Source organism: Mastigoproctus giganteus, chromosome 4 (genome assembly GCF_048544385.1).
Source record: "Mastigoproctus giganteus isolate SK-2022 chromosome 4, ASM4854438v1, whole genome shotgun sequence".
Classification (NCBI taxonomy): domain Eukaryota; kingdom Metazoa; phylum Arthropoda; class Arachnida; order Uropygi; family Thelyphonidae; genus Mastigoproctus; species Mastigoproctus giganteus.
In genome coordinates, this window is record NC_143578.1 from 208,847,088 (window position 1) to 208,864,302 (window position 17,215).

Here is a 17,215-nt window from a genome sequence, read left to right on the forward strand (position 1 = left end):
GGGGGTTGATAGCATTTACCCTATAATCTTAAGGGAGACGGCAAGTGAGTGCATTGATTACTGGACTTGGGAATGATTCCGTTGGATTGGAAAAGTGCCAATGTATCTCCAAATACATGAGAGCGGTTCTAAGAGTGAAGTGGGAAATTACCAGCCTGTTAGTCTAACTTCAGTAGTAGGGAAAATCATGGAGACTATGATCAAGGGTGGAATTCAGGATCACTTAGAAATGGAATTCTGAAGGATACTCAGCATGGTTTTGTAAAGGGAAAATCATGTTTAACTAATCTGGTTAGCTATTTTAGCAGGGTCACTCAAGAGCTGGACTTGGGGAATAGTTTTGACATTGTTTACTTGGATTTCAGCAAAGTTACTATATAAGTCTATTTAGGTGGTAGAATCTGACTGTCTGGGGAAATTCAAAGTTCAGCTGTATAATTACCTAAGGGAGGAGGGAAATGCATAGGTTGGCCATTTCCATTTCTCTTATTAATTATTATTATTATATATTTTTTAATTTGTTTTTGTTCTTATTTTATTTTATTATTATTATTATTTATTTTTTTTGGCTGGTGCAGCATAAGCCATAGGCGTCCTTGCACCATGTAGCTAATACTTTACGTGTAACGGAGAAGGGATCACACTGACATATTCTAGGATGGTGAAAGTCGTTATTGATGATAGGCTGTCTGTCTTTCCTCAATCATATGAGATTCCTGCGAGAATAAAGTAGACAATATTTATATGAAATTACGAAGTTGAGAAATAAAAGTTAAGCATTTAAATATGTTGTATGAATTTTTATTTGTTTCCATTATAAACGTATGTGGCTGGAGCGTGGAGAGTTAATGTTGTTTCAATCAGAAGGCAGTTAGCTGTACAAAGACCCCTATTGAGTGTCACTAAGGAGAATAGAACTTTGCCGAATGATGCTCTGTATGTTTTATCCGGAAAGATATCCAGCCAATTTTATTAGCTGAAAAGAATCTTGACTATGATAAAAGAAAACGAATCGTAACAACGCTAATGGGAATAGAGGTGCGGGTGTTGGAGCACACCCTACCTACCAGGATAGCTAGAAATAAAATTTCGCTAAGAGTCTTTAGATTATTGCAGAATCGCTGCGATTAAGCAGATCACGGAAGGTACACTTACAGATTCACCCATAAGGCCGATAGTTTCGATCTTAAGAAGAGGCTGTAGTGTGTGTATTGGAGGCCAAAGTGGTGACTTTAATTACTGGCCGTAGACTCGAGGAAAAATTGAAATACTTTAATTTAGTGGAAAGTGACTTATGCCGTTGTGAACAGGTTAAGTCTAGTTCACACGTTATGTTCGAATTATTATCATCTGAGGTTTAGTCTGAATTTGACAGTCCAGGTTATTACAGAGGATAACGGTAGTAACCTTATTTTGCATAAACAGTATTTCAGGGAATTTTGTAAATTTGTAGACACAGTTGTCTAAAGGAGTTGTACACAGTGTATATAGAGAAAAGGTTGAGCTCGGTGAAATTTAGAGGAATTTTATATAGTCAGGTATAGTGTATAATGTTAATAAAATATTGTGTAAAGTGTACGTACATTGTATAAATACAATTATGTAAAATATATATAGCCATGTAAATAGCTATGAATGGTGTACACGATATGCGTTTTATGTACCCTTTAACTTTTGTGTTAAGTGTTATACGAGAGGTCTGAAATTATATCTTGTGTATTGTTATATTGAGATGTCCTAGATCTTCAAAGTGTGTGTAAAGTTTAAACTGTACAATGTTATGCTAATATATAAAGCAATGTTTAAGTGCGTCAGTCCAGAAAGCATTGTATTGTATGGTTAAATAAATGAAATGTATCATTTCCGTTACCCTGAACTTGTCTTGTCAGTTTCTATTGGCCTCTCGCATTAGTGAGCTGCTTCCGACCACAGGATCGCCTTTAGCTGAATGCTATTCGCTTTATTGGACTAATCTCGATACACTTGAGACATGGTTCTTACATTAAAATCCCGACAGAGTTCCATTTTCAGAGATACTCATAACGGCGCATCTGGTGCTGATTAACATGCCACATACAAAGTTACGCAATCTTTTGCCTTGCCCATTCTCGCACTGAATTTTACACATACAGCTTCTCAACATACCTGTCCTCGCTGGAAGCGCAGTGGTTATAATCACCGTCCTTTCCACACCATGTGGAAAAGGCTAGGGCTCGAATCTAGTCAATAATGCAAGCAACTTTTATAGACATTTTTCATTGGCTGAGTATTTTTTTTTTTTTTTCCCCATTCTGGAATCCCGATGTATTATAGTTTTAAGTGCATTAGCGACTTAGACCATGTATTATGTCTGTCAATTGTGTGTGCAGTGTGGTCGGGTTGTCTGTTTACTGGACGAAAATCCCCAGTTTCCCCATTAAAAAAAAAAAAAAAACTACAACCTTCGCCTGAGATCGATTAACTCAGCTACGTTGTGAAAAAAGCCCTTAAATTCCTTGCATCACGTTTGGTAAATTATATAGTAATAATGATCCTTAAAATTTTTTCGAGTGTTACAGAACGTAATTTTTTCGCTTCTGTTCATAGGAACGAAAAAATTACGTTTATTAATTGAAAGCGCCTGAATGTTTCTCCAATTGTATACTCGTCGTAGTCTGGAAGAATTTCCAAAGGCCTGTTTAAGGTTTTTAATCTTGCACAACATGCAAATCGGCCCGTGAAAACACACCTCTACAGACATAATAAACAGTACTGCACTATGGTTTAAGAAGTCGCTGATGCGCCTAAAACTCAACAACGACATTTTAGTTACATCATGACAACTTTTGAGGTTGTCATGGTGTAACGAAAACAGATAACATCTCTTTTTCTCTCTCATATAACAGCTGCCTCCTGCTTTGAAAAACACTTTTTGGATTGACGTCACCAGCTTGAGCTGATTTATTTCTGTTGGTAATGGTAGAAACTTCTGAAGGATGGTCATGTTGCTCCTGGCAGGGATGCAGGATTTTCTCTTCTGATTTCTGACTCCTGAAAAGTGGAAACCGCCCATAGAATACACTCATTTAGGGACATGGTGTATTGACGCCTCATGGTCTTAGTTATATCGGCGCTTATTCGAAACAATCTCTCTCACTCACATACATAAGTATAGAATATATTAAGGCTAATGTAGACCAGGTAAAGAAACCAAAGAGTTGCTGACTCACCTTGCAATTATCTGGCTGTTGTCCATGGCCAACTGTTGCTTTGTCTCGCATCTCTCTACCGTGATGTTTGTTTTTAGGCGTAGCGTGACTGCAGAAAGATCGCATACAGCATCAGAATACAACGTCAGAAAATGTATTTAAATATACTGACAAAGTCAATAATTGAAACAAGCGAAAACTCTTCTCTCATAAATTACTAAGAAATGTTGCCATTTAGTTTTGTTTGTTATAGCCAACCCTTTTTTTTTTTTTTTTTGCTTTTCACTATTCGAAAGCTGAGCTTATTCTGAACGCTTACAAGTCATTGAAATATGTTAACTTTTCACGTTGGGAGGTCTTATATTTAGGTAATGGGATTTTTTTCTCGCCCAAATATCGCCTTCTTTTTTCATTTGACCGTAAGCAATAGAACTGAAGATGTATCTGCAGCAGTTGAGTTATTACGTTTAAAATGCAATTATAAAAGCATTCGAATGGAGTACATTCCCTGTTTAGCAGACAATCTTTTGAATTTAGTACAAGCGTTTTTTTTTTTTTTTTTTTTTTTTTTTTGCATATATGTAGATATTTAAATAATGTATTCAGTTATTCGTCCTCTCTCGTGAAGAAATCTTAATACAGTTTTAGTGGCCTGCGAAATGGTGATGTATGGCGTTACCAAATATGAGAAAAGTCGGATAGAACCTTCATGTACTCAGAGACAAAGGGGTAGCTGGAGGTTACTGTGACAAATAAGGGTCCGCATTAATAATCATTTTAATTTTTGTAAGTTCGTCCGTGCGCCATGAAAAAGACATGGAATAGAAACCGAATAAAGAAATTTGCAAATTTAGTTACGAAAGATTTCCAATTTAACTACTGAAGATTCATCATATTTGTTTTTCTTGTGCATTTTACAAGTCGTATTCAAGAATTATTGCGCGATACCTACAAAACGCACCGAAGTTCGCACTAGTAAAAAGTAATACACTAGAGTAAAACTAACCATAATTGTGTACATTTTTTTCATACAACACAGTATAATTTTGTATGAGAGATCTGTGGTTATTATGATATGCACTGTTTTTTTCATTATGCCTTGCTAACGTGTTTTTCACTGATACTTACTCTGTTTGGCAATTCCATCCAGGTCCTCTTTGCTGCAAACTGATGGAAGGCAGAGGGCAATGCGGTGCTTGAGGAAGTAGTAGAATGCCATTGTTTCTTCCGGAATGTTCATGTCCTACAGTGAGTAGTAAATTTTATTACAAGTCATTTTAATTTACTTTATATGTTAAAATATTAGATGCAGTCTGTTGGTCTTGATCTAATGAAAGAATTAACTGATTAAACCGTAAAAAATAAAAAAAGTAGGCCATTCGAAAATAAAAAAAGCATATAAAAGATTATGTAAGGAGATAAAGAAAGTGCAGTAATCGTGCATACCATTCTTTTTAAAGAGTTGGCTGATATGTAGAATTCGTTTAATTTATGCTCCATCAATGATTTATCGAAGATTTTCAAAAAAGACCTAAATCATTCAATTGTGAAAGGCCCTTCGTCCGACATCTTTAAGTGAAGAGCAAAATTCTGTATTCTTGCAGACAATCTTTTCATCAATTTTATCTTTTTATTTCTTAATGTATTAGACAGTATCATGAATATCTAACCAAAAAGAAGCATAATTTTATGGAATTTCTGTTATGTTCAAACATTTTTAATATGAATCTCCCCTTTCTCGATTTCTTTAAGTAGAGGGCAAAGTTATGAACTCTTGCAGACAATATTTTCATCGATTTCTTCGATAATAGGTTTCGTTATCGAATAATGGGCTACAATAACCCAGATATATTTTTGTGTGCAGTAAATATTTCCATTGGCATTGCAGTGACAGTTTGTATGTGTTCCCGTAAAACCCTAACATCCGAGAGGGTTCAGTAGCGTGAGAGCTTTGAGCGGTCGCTTCATTCGTTGGGGTTGGCGGGGGGATTCTAATACGCTTCTCTGCTTGAAACTGGCCAACTACATTCCCTAAAATAATGTCTGTAAATTCTCCGATCAGAGACTGAATCGATCCCTGAATTTTCCGAACGATGGCAAGCAGCGAAGCCACTTTTCTGGGGAGGCCCGTTTCTTCGATGTAACATGATTGATAAATAAATTGGAACATTTTGTTTTTGAGTAGCGCAGTGAAATGACACGTCCCAAATTGTCTTAAGAATTGGTTCATGGGCCCCCTCATTTGTGGAATTTAATGAGCGAATTTTGTCCCCATTGAAAAAGTAGGTTTATACTTAGGTAGGTTAAAGAGGTAATCTGACAGAGCAGAAAAAGGCCACCACTGAATTTTGCCGTTTGTAATGTAATAATTCGAACGGCAAAAATGAATGATGGCCTGATTTTCATTAGAGGAAACGGATTACATGTGCCATGCAATCAATGTGGTGTATCCTTTATTCCATTTCTGGCTTTCCCTGTCACTCTCTTTTCTAATTTACATTGAATCAAGCCAAAATCTTTCGAACGTCTACCCGAAAAACTTTGTTAGGTTTTAAAGATGTGCAGCGTAGGTCCAGAAGGTTTCATTTCACTAGAAGCCATGATATTTTGAAATAGTCGCACCGCATAGTACTCCCGAAAACGTTTGGTGAAAGATATAGTGAAGCAAAGCCTGTGGCTTCTTTGCGCTATATAACTAATATTATCATCCCATCACTGATAAAACAAAAATGACGGGTGGAGATGAAAGGTGTTCCGACAATACTGTTTCCATCCTATCATGGAGAGAACCAGAAAACGCTCGATTTTCAGGGCTGTAACACTGTCGTGGAGCAGTTTCAATTTGTCTAATTTTCATATTAATATTTTCCTGTGTAACGCACTTATGGCTTGCAGGAAGAGCTGGAAACCTGCCTCGCATAGGTGAGATTATTACAAAAAGAATTAATGCTTTTTCACCTAAAGAAGAACAATGATATTTATTCAACCACAAATCAAAGACCGACTGTTAAACTTGATTCTGGAACAAAGATCGGTGAAGAAGTCGATCGGTTTTTTCATAATACGTTTCAACATTCGCTTAATTGCTTTATTAGCATATTTATCACCTCTCTCTCTCCACAAATCAAACACTGGCTGTTAAATATGATTCTCGAAGAACGATATCGGTGGACAGGTCAATTAGGTTTTTTTTTATTCCAAAAAATAAATTCTTTCTCTTTCAAAAGAGAAAATTTAATTTCATTGGCCTGTTAGAGTACTTCACCATTGAAAACATATTGCTTCCGTTGTTACGAAGGCCATATAATCACGTCCCCCCCGCCACTTTTTATGAACGTGTTAACTTTATCATTCCAAAGAAGAATATTTGTTTATAGTCTTGTAGAAAAATTCTGAAAAATGTCAGTTAAATGCAAACTTAATAAGAAAACTAAATCAGCGTTCAACATAAAAGTATACAGGGTGTCTCAAAAATACACGGCATAACTTCAGGAATGAGTTCCTAATATGTAGACAATAAAAATATTTTATATCAACATAGTTCCGGAAATGCTTGGTTCCCAAGTTATTAACCAGAATGCCTTATCTCCCGTAGGTAATTTCCTTCATCACAAGGTACTCACAGAATCTGGTGGTTTTCCATTCCGACCATGTATTCAAATCAGGAGCAAGCGGATATGGCCCTGATTTGAATACATGGTCGGAATGGAAAACCACCAGATTCTGTGAGTACCTTGGAGAGTGTTGCGAAAACACCAACTGTATCCTTACCATCTGCAACGGGCACAGGCCTTGTCACCAGCAGATTACCCTGCGCGAGTAATGTTCTGCCAGTGGTTCTTGCAGCAGTGTAGTACGTTGAACAGCCACTTGCATTGCTATTCTGCGTGTGCTGATTCCAGGAATGGCATGCACAACATCCAAAATCTCCTCCTCTACTTCAGGAGTCGTAGATTTGGGTCGTCCTCTGTCGGCAGCACGAGGTGTAAAGGTCCCATGTTCACAAAGGCGGCGATGGATACCTTCAAACGTTTTCATGTCTGGACATCTTCGTTTGTGGAGAGAGAGAGGTGATAAATATGCTAATAAAGCAATTAAGCGAATGTTGAAACGTATTATGAAAAAACCGATCGACTTCTTCACCGATCTTTGTTCCAGAATCAAGGGCCCTTTCGTGGTACAAACGACGAGCCTCCAGAGCATTGCCGTCTGCCAAACCGTACATAAAGTGCATATTCGCTTGCTCCTGATTTGAGTACATCGTCGGAATGGAAAACCACCAGATTCTGTCTGGTGGTTTTCCATTCATCACCTTGTGACGAAGGAAATTACCTACGGGAGATAAGGCATTCTGGTTAATAACTCGGGAAATAAGTATTTCCGGAACAATGTTGATATAAAATATTTTTATTGTCTGCATATGAGGAACTCATTCCTGAAGTTATGCCGTGTATTTTTGAGACACCCTGTAGATAGTAATGATTTTCTTTCTTCAAAAATTAGCACGCTGCATTTCAAGTTAGTACACACGTTTCAACACGTTTCGCTGTAGAACAGCAAACTGGTATTTGTAATCTCGTTCCTTTAGATTTATTTACAAAGTAACTTTCAATGGCCATGCTTTTATTAGATTAATCGCTATCGTTTATTTAACAGTTCGAGAGGCTGGATTGAGAGTAGAGCTCAGTTCTTTTAATGCTATTGCGTCTTTCTGACAAAAAAAAAAAAAAACTTTATGAAGTTTGCCATGAAGTTCAGCATATTTCGCTTCCAGATGGTGTCTAAAAGAAACTTACGTTAGCAATGCACCGGTACGCAACAAATTATTTTTCAAAACCTTTCAGTAGTTTCGGCATACGTTCTCTCGCCGGCCTTGGGCTAAGGCAGGGTTCGCAACCTGCTGCTCTTTGAACATGTAATTGCGGCTCTTTAACTTTTAGCCCACATGTACGACAAGCGAGGTATTTCTTCGAGCAAATATTTTCGAACATGAACTATATTAAAAATAAATCAAGAAACCGTATGAACAGTGCGAGTCTCTCGGCATGTTTAAAGATGACAATACGGCATATTCGCCCGATATTGAGAGGCTAGGGTAATAGTATTCAAAGCAATAAACTTAAAACAACGCACTGAGGATGTTTCTCTCATTTACGGTTGTACTCTTAAAAGCCATGAGATAGATAGCTAACTCCTGACCATATGCGGCTGTCCCGGATATAAACAAAAAAATTATTTTGTTTATCATCGCCACGTTTCCTAGTTTTCTCCATACATGTATTTGTTTTAATAGCGTCGCTGTTAAGATGAAAGGTTCGAAGGTTTACTCCACGTTTTCTTTTTTGCACTACTAAAAAGTTTTCCATCCTCAGTTATTCAGACAGTGACTTACTCTTCATATTAGTGTGCTGTTCTACAAACACCCAACCAAGACCAAATAAGATTGATCGTAGAATGCGTCATATTCATGACCCGTTCCGATCGACTAATAATGGTCAGCGAAAGTGCTGATTATGAACTGTCGTAACTGACGCCAGAAACTTCTCGGAATGCTGTTTGCGAAGGACGCACAACAACATTGTTCTGGACTGAATTGTTTTGAAGCCGATTCACAGGGAGACTATTTCGACAATGGTACCATAAATAAAGAACATCAGTAATGACTCCACACTGAGAAATATTGCCAGCTTCTAAACATAAAGGAAACCAGAAAAAAGAATGCAGTTTCAGTATAATCTTGCTGTTTAGTATGAACAAGAGACCGTTTAAAAACCTTTTTCGCAAAGTTGCAACTTTTTGTTGCGATAAATGTCTTTAGCTCACTTCGATTCCGACTCGATTCAGCGACCTCAAGAAAGGCATATTTTTCTTTTTGGCATTATACATTAGTCATATAACCATAGGATGTGGGCCATTTCAATACTGTTAGTAACGAAGGAAGGTTTATTACCACATTGTATGTCACATATCGTCATATTCAAGGTTTATCACAGAACGAAATGGGCCATTCCTGTTACCATCTTTCATTCTCTGACTTTTATTTTGTCCTTTTATGTGGTTGACACCGAATTTTCACATTACAATTTGGACGATCAGTGATGGATTTGAGGCAGGTTAATGCCGGGTCAAAAGGTGAATACAAGTATTCGTATTGTAAGGGGACCGAGCAGAAAGAATCGAATAGAATATTTCATATTGTAATTCGGATCTGACCCTCTGAGGCATTACTAGGCCAGTAGGTAATAAGCATTTAGTTCGCTGGTAAGTTTTTTTTTTTTTTTAATGAAAACCCCAAACACGAAAGGTATCAAAACCTATAGTACTTAGTATACCGTGCATGGGTTGAAGGTGAAGTATGGGGGGGAGGGGGATGCCGGAAACTTTGCTCTAGAGACTAAACATGGGTTTCACCACTTCAAGCCTCCAATAAGCAAAGTGGTGGTATTTCACCGGTTGATGAAAGTCATCTACCACCTTAAAAGTAACATGATCAGGCATAGAATTGCTACGATTGGCGAGAGTGGTCTTCATAATTTTCTTACTTGTTACGCTTTTTTAAGCACAAAGTTTGCGCCGAGCGCTGTGAGCAAAAATCAGAATGGAGATTTTCTGATATTATTTGCGTTTTAAATGGCTGCTGATATTCGATTGTAAAAGTGAAACGTAAATCTGAGTTGTTTTCTAGAGCATACAATGTTCTTTGCCCCATAAGCTTATCATCAGCGGAACCCACAGATTCTGTTAACCATTGGAGTAGTGTGCTAAACTGTTACTAGCAACTTCTCCACCTGCACACCAGTTCCATTGTATTTTGTATTGATAATTACTCGTACTGTATATGGAACGGTGACTGTTATTTATTTATTTTTGTCTAAAGACAAATATTAGCTGTGACTGCCTTCACATTTTATTGTTGCTCAGTAAAGATTATCCATAGCAGGATAGGGAATGTTACTTGCCACCTGCTGGAGAACAGGTTCGAATTCATCCTCAATTAGCCAGTCTCTCATGCGGAGCTGTAATTTTTCCCAGAATACATGGTTTATAGATTTCACACTATTAAGCTTTTTGGTTGACTTTCCATAGCACTTTTTTTTTGCGATTTTTTTTTTCTCACTTTCTATTAATTTTCACTATTTTCGCGGCTAAATTATCATTTCGTTTCTTAGAGTGGTAATTTATTCTTCACACCTTTATTTGTAATTTCTTCGTAACCTCATTTTAACTTTCAAACGTACAACAAACTACCGACACAATTACAATCACTTACATTTTTTTGCTTTATCTATTTTTGATAACAGGCTTCTCAAATGCTACCGAAACTGATCTACTTTTTTTTTCTTTCACTTTCATCTTAGACCTAGTTTCCAGAAGTTCTCTCTCTCTCTCTCTCTCTCTGACATTGTACGCCGCAAACACTTCCATAAGGAAACTATTCATCTGTAAATACAGTACAGTAATGCTTAATCTTCATTAAAGTGTATTTGCCCATAAACAAAAGTGAACAGGGAGAAAATTGCCCATGATAACGTTCACTTGCTTTGTGTTTATTATTAAAATCGGGGGAAAAAACTATCTGGTATTTTGTCAGTAAAGATTAAATAGGATACCTTTTGTTCAATATCTGGTATAAAAAATGCAGGTTATTATTTCGTATAAACATGCTTACAATTTAGGGCAAATGCGTCAGATCTGCTCGCAGCTAACTACTGAATAGTTATAAGATTGGCATCATTATGTATATCTCATATTGTGAATACCTTCACAACGAATTGCTATAATATTGCACTACCTCAAATAACTCTTCACCATAGGAGAAGAATTACTTATTCGAGGTAGTGCAATATCATGGCAACTCGTTGTGAAGGTATGCACAATATGAGATATACATAATAATGCCAGTCTTATAACTATTTAGTAGTTAGCTGCGGGCAGATCTGATGCATTTGCATTAACTTGTAAGCATGTTAACTCACTACGCAACTTGAGGCATTTCGCCCTAAAATGCGTCGTATTTCGTATAAAATAAGTAGTAGTAGTAATAGAGGCATGTGATGTAAGAAAGCAAACGTATGAGCTTATGTAGCATCAGCCAAAAACAAAAAAATTTCACACCACCACCTTGCCGGTAAAAGTTTGTTCAGTTCCTTCTTGAATTTATTTAGCTATCAACTTCCACGACAGATGGAAGTTTGTTCCATCGATAAACCACCCGTGTTGGCCAAAGGCAAATTTCCGCACATCTATTCTACAACTGTCTTTCCTCAATTTGAATTTGTTCCCCCTCAGGTACGTAATCGGAGCAAGCAGGAGAATCGGAATTCTTCGTGCTCAACCCATTCAAGGCCTTATACACCTCAGTCAGATCGCCTCGCAGGTGCCTAGTCTCCAGCCGCCGCAATTTGCAGCACTTAAGCCTTTCTTGGTAAGAGAACCCCTTCGTTCCCTTTACCAATCTTGTTACCCTTCTCTGTACACGCTCAAGCAACTTACATCTTTCCTAAAATGAGGCCTGCAGACCTGACCATTGCCTTATAGAAAGGGATAATCATCTTCTTTTCCCTGCTAGTAAAATTCCTGTATATTATTGACAGTACTCCATGACCTGCTCTGGCAGCCTGACTGCACTGCTCCGAAAATTTCATATCTGACTGCACAATCACCCTAAGTATAGTACCACACAGTTGGTACGTTTCTCTAGGGTTACTTCTACTAATATGTAGTGCTTTGCATTTGTCAATGTTAAACTTCGGTTGCGACTTCTCGGTCCATCTGCCCAAATTTTCTAGATCCTGTTGCAATAGCACACTGCCATTACCGTCATTAACAACCCTGCCAAACTTCGTGTCATCTGGAAACTTCGACACTAAGTCTGATATACCTTCATGAATATCATTGATAAATATTCAAAACAACAGTGAGCCCTACGCCGAACCCTGTGGGACTCTACTAATAGCATTGGTCCACGAAGAGTAGCGTCCATTGATTACCATCCTCTGTCTTCTCCCACTCAATCACCCTTTTATCCCTTGTAGCAACTTGTCCTTAATGCCATACTGCCCCAATTTATACTGTATCAAAAGCTTTCCTGAAATCCAAGTATATGATATCAAAATAATTTTTTGCATCCAGTTCCTTTGTAACCACATCATAGTATTCAATCATATTTGTCAGACAAGACTTTCCCTTAACAAACCCATGCTGTGTCTGAATTATTGCTGCAGTCTTGTCTAGATGATCCTGCAATGCATCTTTAACCAGTTGACTCCATTATTTTACCCGGAACAGAAGTTAAACTAACAGGTCTGTAATTACTTGTGTCACTCGATTAAATTGAAGAACAGAGATCTTAATGTAGGAAGTAAAAAACAAATAATAAATAGTGTGAATGGGGGGTATCTCATATGAAATACTCAGGCATACTATATTTGGAAAAAATCCGTGTTGCTAGTTATTTGAACATCGCCTGATTGAACTGCAAATCGATTTTGAATGCTTCTCTACAGAAACGTTAAAAATTGCTAAGAAATAAAAAATATATATGTGAATTGCATCATATTTTGTTTCCTACTCCAGAAAAGTATAGTGAGAAAGGAGTTGGACTTTTGTGTTGAATATCAGGGACAATATTTATCGATTAGAATGAACCCCTAGCTTGCCTTTAATATCTTTCTCACTTCTGGATACTTCTGGAAAGCTGTTCGCAATGTGTAATGTCTGGATTTCGGTGGCAGGAACGGTTTGATCTCCACAGAACAGTACTGACCCCGAATTCGATCTGCTTCTGCAACGTTGGCATCAGGAATGACAATATCCACGCATTCATCATACGCTCCGAATGTAGCGAACGTTCCTTGCAGTAGCCCTTCGGGTATCTTACTTGACGCATCAACCACTGCAAATAAAGATAAATAATAATATTAGTGTAAATTAAGTCATTTACACATTGCAATTTACTGTGCATAATTCTCTTTGTTAACCTGTTTCCTCTGTGTGAAAAAAAAAAACAAGTTTATAAATATTATCGGCATTTGCAGAAAACAGGTTACAAGAAGAAAAAAAAGTATGACGTCCATTTTAGACTTCAAAATAAATACGCGCTTTTCCCCCTGGAAATAAAGCTTAACGATATTTACTGTGTTCCCGTTAAATACAATGTATATCCTGCACTTGCTTTCTATTCAGTGTTCTGTGGCTTGAACTCGTCAAACAAATCATTCACTTTAGTTTCGAGGGCAGGAAAGTCATGTTATAAGAATATAAAATATCCTGTAGGTCAGTAGCATTAGTGTATTATTTATAGAACAAACATATATGCGCAACGAGGCATAAATAAACGTACTTCGGTTTATTTATTTTATTAGTGTAAATATGGTTGAACGAGTTGAATACTCTACGTTTAGCAGGTGAGTGTTTTGTTTCCCTTGCTGCTAGTCATTTCTGGTTGACTACTTTTCTTCTCCTCTCTCCTCCCTGATAAGACCTAAAAATAAGGACAGGCGATTTCAGAGATCATTTTAGGGGATGATATTGTTATTATTAGTTTATTTAAATCAAAAACGTATAATAAAAAAAGGACAAGGAATAGTGATCGTAAGGTGCATACTGTTCATCAACGAGGAAGCAAAGCTTTTCCTAAGTGGGGAGAAAGTCTGTTATTTTCTAAGAGTATCGTCCGTAGTTTCAAAACTATAAATTATTATTAATGTCAATTTATTTCCGAAGAAATTTGAAATGATTTACCCTTTTGCATTATATTTTCCGCATTATTATTGTAAGTAGGTTATTTATATTATAGTTCTTCATTTTTGCGTTGCTTTATAAAAATCCTGAATTGTTGGTGTCATAAAATACATGCACGGATAAGCGCGTGGTAAATGCAGCCAGATTTAAAAAAAAAAAAAAAATATTCGTTAAGAAAAAAAATGAAAAATAACTTATATTAAAATCTATTTCAACATTTAATGAAATATATAATTCGTTTAAAACATTTATTGAAATTACAGTAGTTTCCCCATTCTTAGGAAAGTCCTTTTTTTGTGGTTGATGGTTCGAATTCTTTGCTAGCTGGAGGAACCTTTGCTAAATATAGTTTTTATCGATATTAGTTGGGTTCAGGTGAAAGTTCTTAAGGTTTTTCTAAGATAAAACTAGTTTTCCATCCCAAAAACAGAAAAATCGATCTTTAAAGTCGCCTAACTTATAAACATAATATACCCTTAAAATTCAACAGATGTAATACAAAACGACATCATGAGCTAAGTTGCCTTTGCGCTAATCCAAACTAACCCAACCCTTTTTGTACCTGGTACTTGATACATCTGCAGTCAGCAAGCACTCTTTTCAATTCCATAGACATTCTTATTAAATAAGGCTTCTACCGTTCTTTAGATTAATTGTCCACTTGCACCACACCACCAACGTCATCGTTATTTCTTCCAGAAGTTGAGTAGGATCTAAAATGTACCATTTGAGCTGGTTTTCTTCCGAATTGTGGGAATGCAGCCCTCAGAAAGAACTTGTTCTTGTGGGTAAAACTTACAAGACATATAAGGACACTTTATGAAGTTTTGCATCGATTTGCTGTTTTGGGAACGCCCATGTCACCTGGTATTGTCCAGAAAGATATAAATATGTCACTGGGAGGGACTTCAATCCATGTATGGCAAGAAATCTGAATTTACTCCAACGGTTTCGGTGTGTATGTTGTATATATAAAGGCTGACCAGCGATCTTATCACTTTGAAATAATTCGGTGGTTCGTGATGATTGGGTCCCATTAAATTCATGTCTCTGGATCGCAAGACCGTATTGGATACGATAATCAGAGTCATTGAGTCTAATGCATTAGACACAAAAATGCAAATTCCTCCTTTTCCTTTGTATTATATTGCCAGTCAGTCGTTCTCAAGTTGGTAGTTTTTGACTTTCTCGCCCTGCTCTCAGCACGAATCCCTGGAAATTGGTGATAGTGGATGTGACTCATGGAGCTTGGATTTATATCCCATATGGACAAAGGATTGCCTTCAGTAACTGCTAGAATTTATGAATGTTCCTAGAATGGACGAATCGTTTAATGATATGCCCTTTTAGAACCCCATAAGCACCTGAATCACTCTTTCAAGTGATTTATCAATCACAAACCATGCTTTGTTGTAATTACCTAGAACATATTTATGGTAAGATACTGATAGTTGGGAGAAAAGGAAAAAAAGAATCGGAAAAGTTACAAAAGGAGTGTCTCGATTTATTGGTAAAAGTTATCTTGAATATTCTTAAGACATTGCCTGTACAAGCAAAAGCATAAAACCATGTTATCACTTTGATAATATGGTTTTATATGGAGATAAAGTTGTCAGAAAAGTTTTTTGCTTCCAGCATTTACCCTAGAAAAGACCTAATCAAAAGATGACAGTTAAACGAAATTTATATGAAATATATATATATTTTTTTTTTCTATAGGCTTAGATAAACTTACTTTTGATCGCCCATTCTTCAAATTGGCGGATACCTCTTATCCACTTGAGGAATGTCGTCATACACTTCGTGGACAGGCTGACCTCCGATCCCATAGTCATCATCTGCGGTAGAGCCTGGCGAAAAACCTTCTCCACAATTTCTTGTACCGACTTGCGAAGCGATTTTAATGAGTCTACGAACTCCTCTTCTGGACCTGGTAGTTGTTCAGTAGTTACCACCAAGTCGATTCTTGCGTTCTCTAGATCCTTCTTTTTACTCCATATCGTGCGACGAGATGAGCTTCGTTTTGGTGTCGTTTCGGCTTCCACTAAGTCGTCATCATCTGCGTCTGCCAGTTGACTACTTTGGCTTTTGTCATAAAACCCAAATTCTTTCTTACTAGTGCCATCAGGAGATGAGTTTTTTATAGCTGAAACCGAGGATATCGACGGGGTTGCTGAGATTTTTGTTGTTGAGTTTGAAGATTGATTTAATTTATCTTCAGTAAATAAAGTCATGCTGGAACGAATTTCCGTTTCTGAACTGTTATTTCGCTCTTTGCTGGCATCACTTGTCACAACGCAAATTAAAAAGTACGTACATAGCATATTACCAATACACGCCATCTTCAGAAGAGGGACCAAATTCATCTGCAATCCTTCACGAAATTCTCTGTGTTGCGGTGGTCTTCTATTTCGTCGTCAAATATGAGTTGTAAAGCATCAGTCGCAGCGTGTCAGTGACACATCTTTATGGCAGTACTAGCAATTGAAACTGCTTACTCGTTTCCTGCGCGTGCTCGTCTCAAATTGAATGGCTGAAGCGTGAATGTTGAGGCTAACCTTAATTCTCTCTTCTCTTTTCGACCTTTATTTATTTACCTCGCACGACTAACTATTGCCGTAATACGTAATATTTGAGGCTCCGTCTTTCTGATTCAAGGACATGGATTACCCACACATTTTTTGTGCAACATCAGCCTTTACTCTATTTAGAGAAGTCAAAGTCCTTGAGAGCCTCGTGCGAGTGTCTCACGTGCGTGCTTTGGACTATATGATCGCCAGTTTCTCCCTGAGCTGCTCGGCGTTCTGTACAGAGGTGGTCGGTAATACATACAGCTGAAAACCTGTCTTCCACAACGCTGCCTCGTGTTCAGTACGCGCTCCACATCAAGCGGGAAAACAGTGGAGACCAGCAAAAGGCGCGTAGACTAATGGAATGAACAGCAGACAGATCCAGGAATTACAACATTTGGCTGTTAACCCAGTTTGAAGTACAACAAACATCACGTGGTGTGAGAGTACACCGAACTTCTACAAAAACGGTTGTATAGATCACAACGGAAACAATCGCCGTTCACTATGTAAATCAGATTAGACCAGTGAATTTACAAACCAAATAAGTGCGAAATTACATAAGCAAGGCACGTAAGAGAATAAAAGCCAGTCCTTGTCCATCTCTCCCTCTGCATTTTTTTTTTTTTTTGTTCCCAACCTGTTTTGAGTCTATTTTTGGTTACATGTTCTATCTGCTCAACCACCTTAATAGAAAGCCAGTAGCGCTCTGAA

General features: G+C 37.3%; 1 protein-coding gene across 1 annotated transcript in view; it reads right to left on the reverse strand.

Annotated features, from left to right (window-relative positions):
• LOC150087358 (nose resistant to fluoxetine protein 6-like) overlaps positions 1 to 16,273 on the reverse strand; it is a 98,691-nt gene extending 82,418 nt beyond the window's left edge. Inside the window, exons 1-4 of the mRNA XM_090372454.1 lie at positions 15,667 to 16,273; positions 12,848 to 13,083; positions 4,317 to 4,431; positions 3,210 to 3,297 (exon numbers count right to left, since the gene is read on the reverse strand). Coding sequence (XP_090228580.1) covers positions 3,210 to 3,297; positions 4,317 to 4,431; positions 12,848 to 13,083; positions 15,667 to 16,273 — 1,046 coding nt within the window. The remainder of the gene's footprint in view (positions 1 to 3,209; positions 3,298 to 4,316; positions 4,432 to 12,847; positions 13,084 to 15,666) is intronic.
• Positions 16,274 to 17,215: the final 942 nt, after the last annotated feature.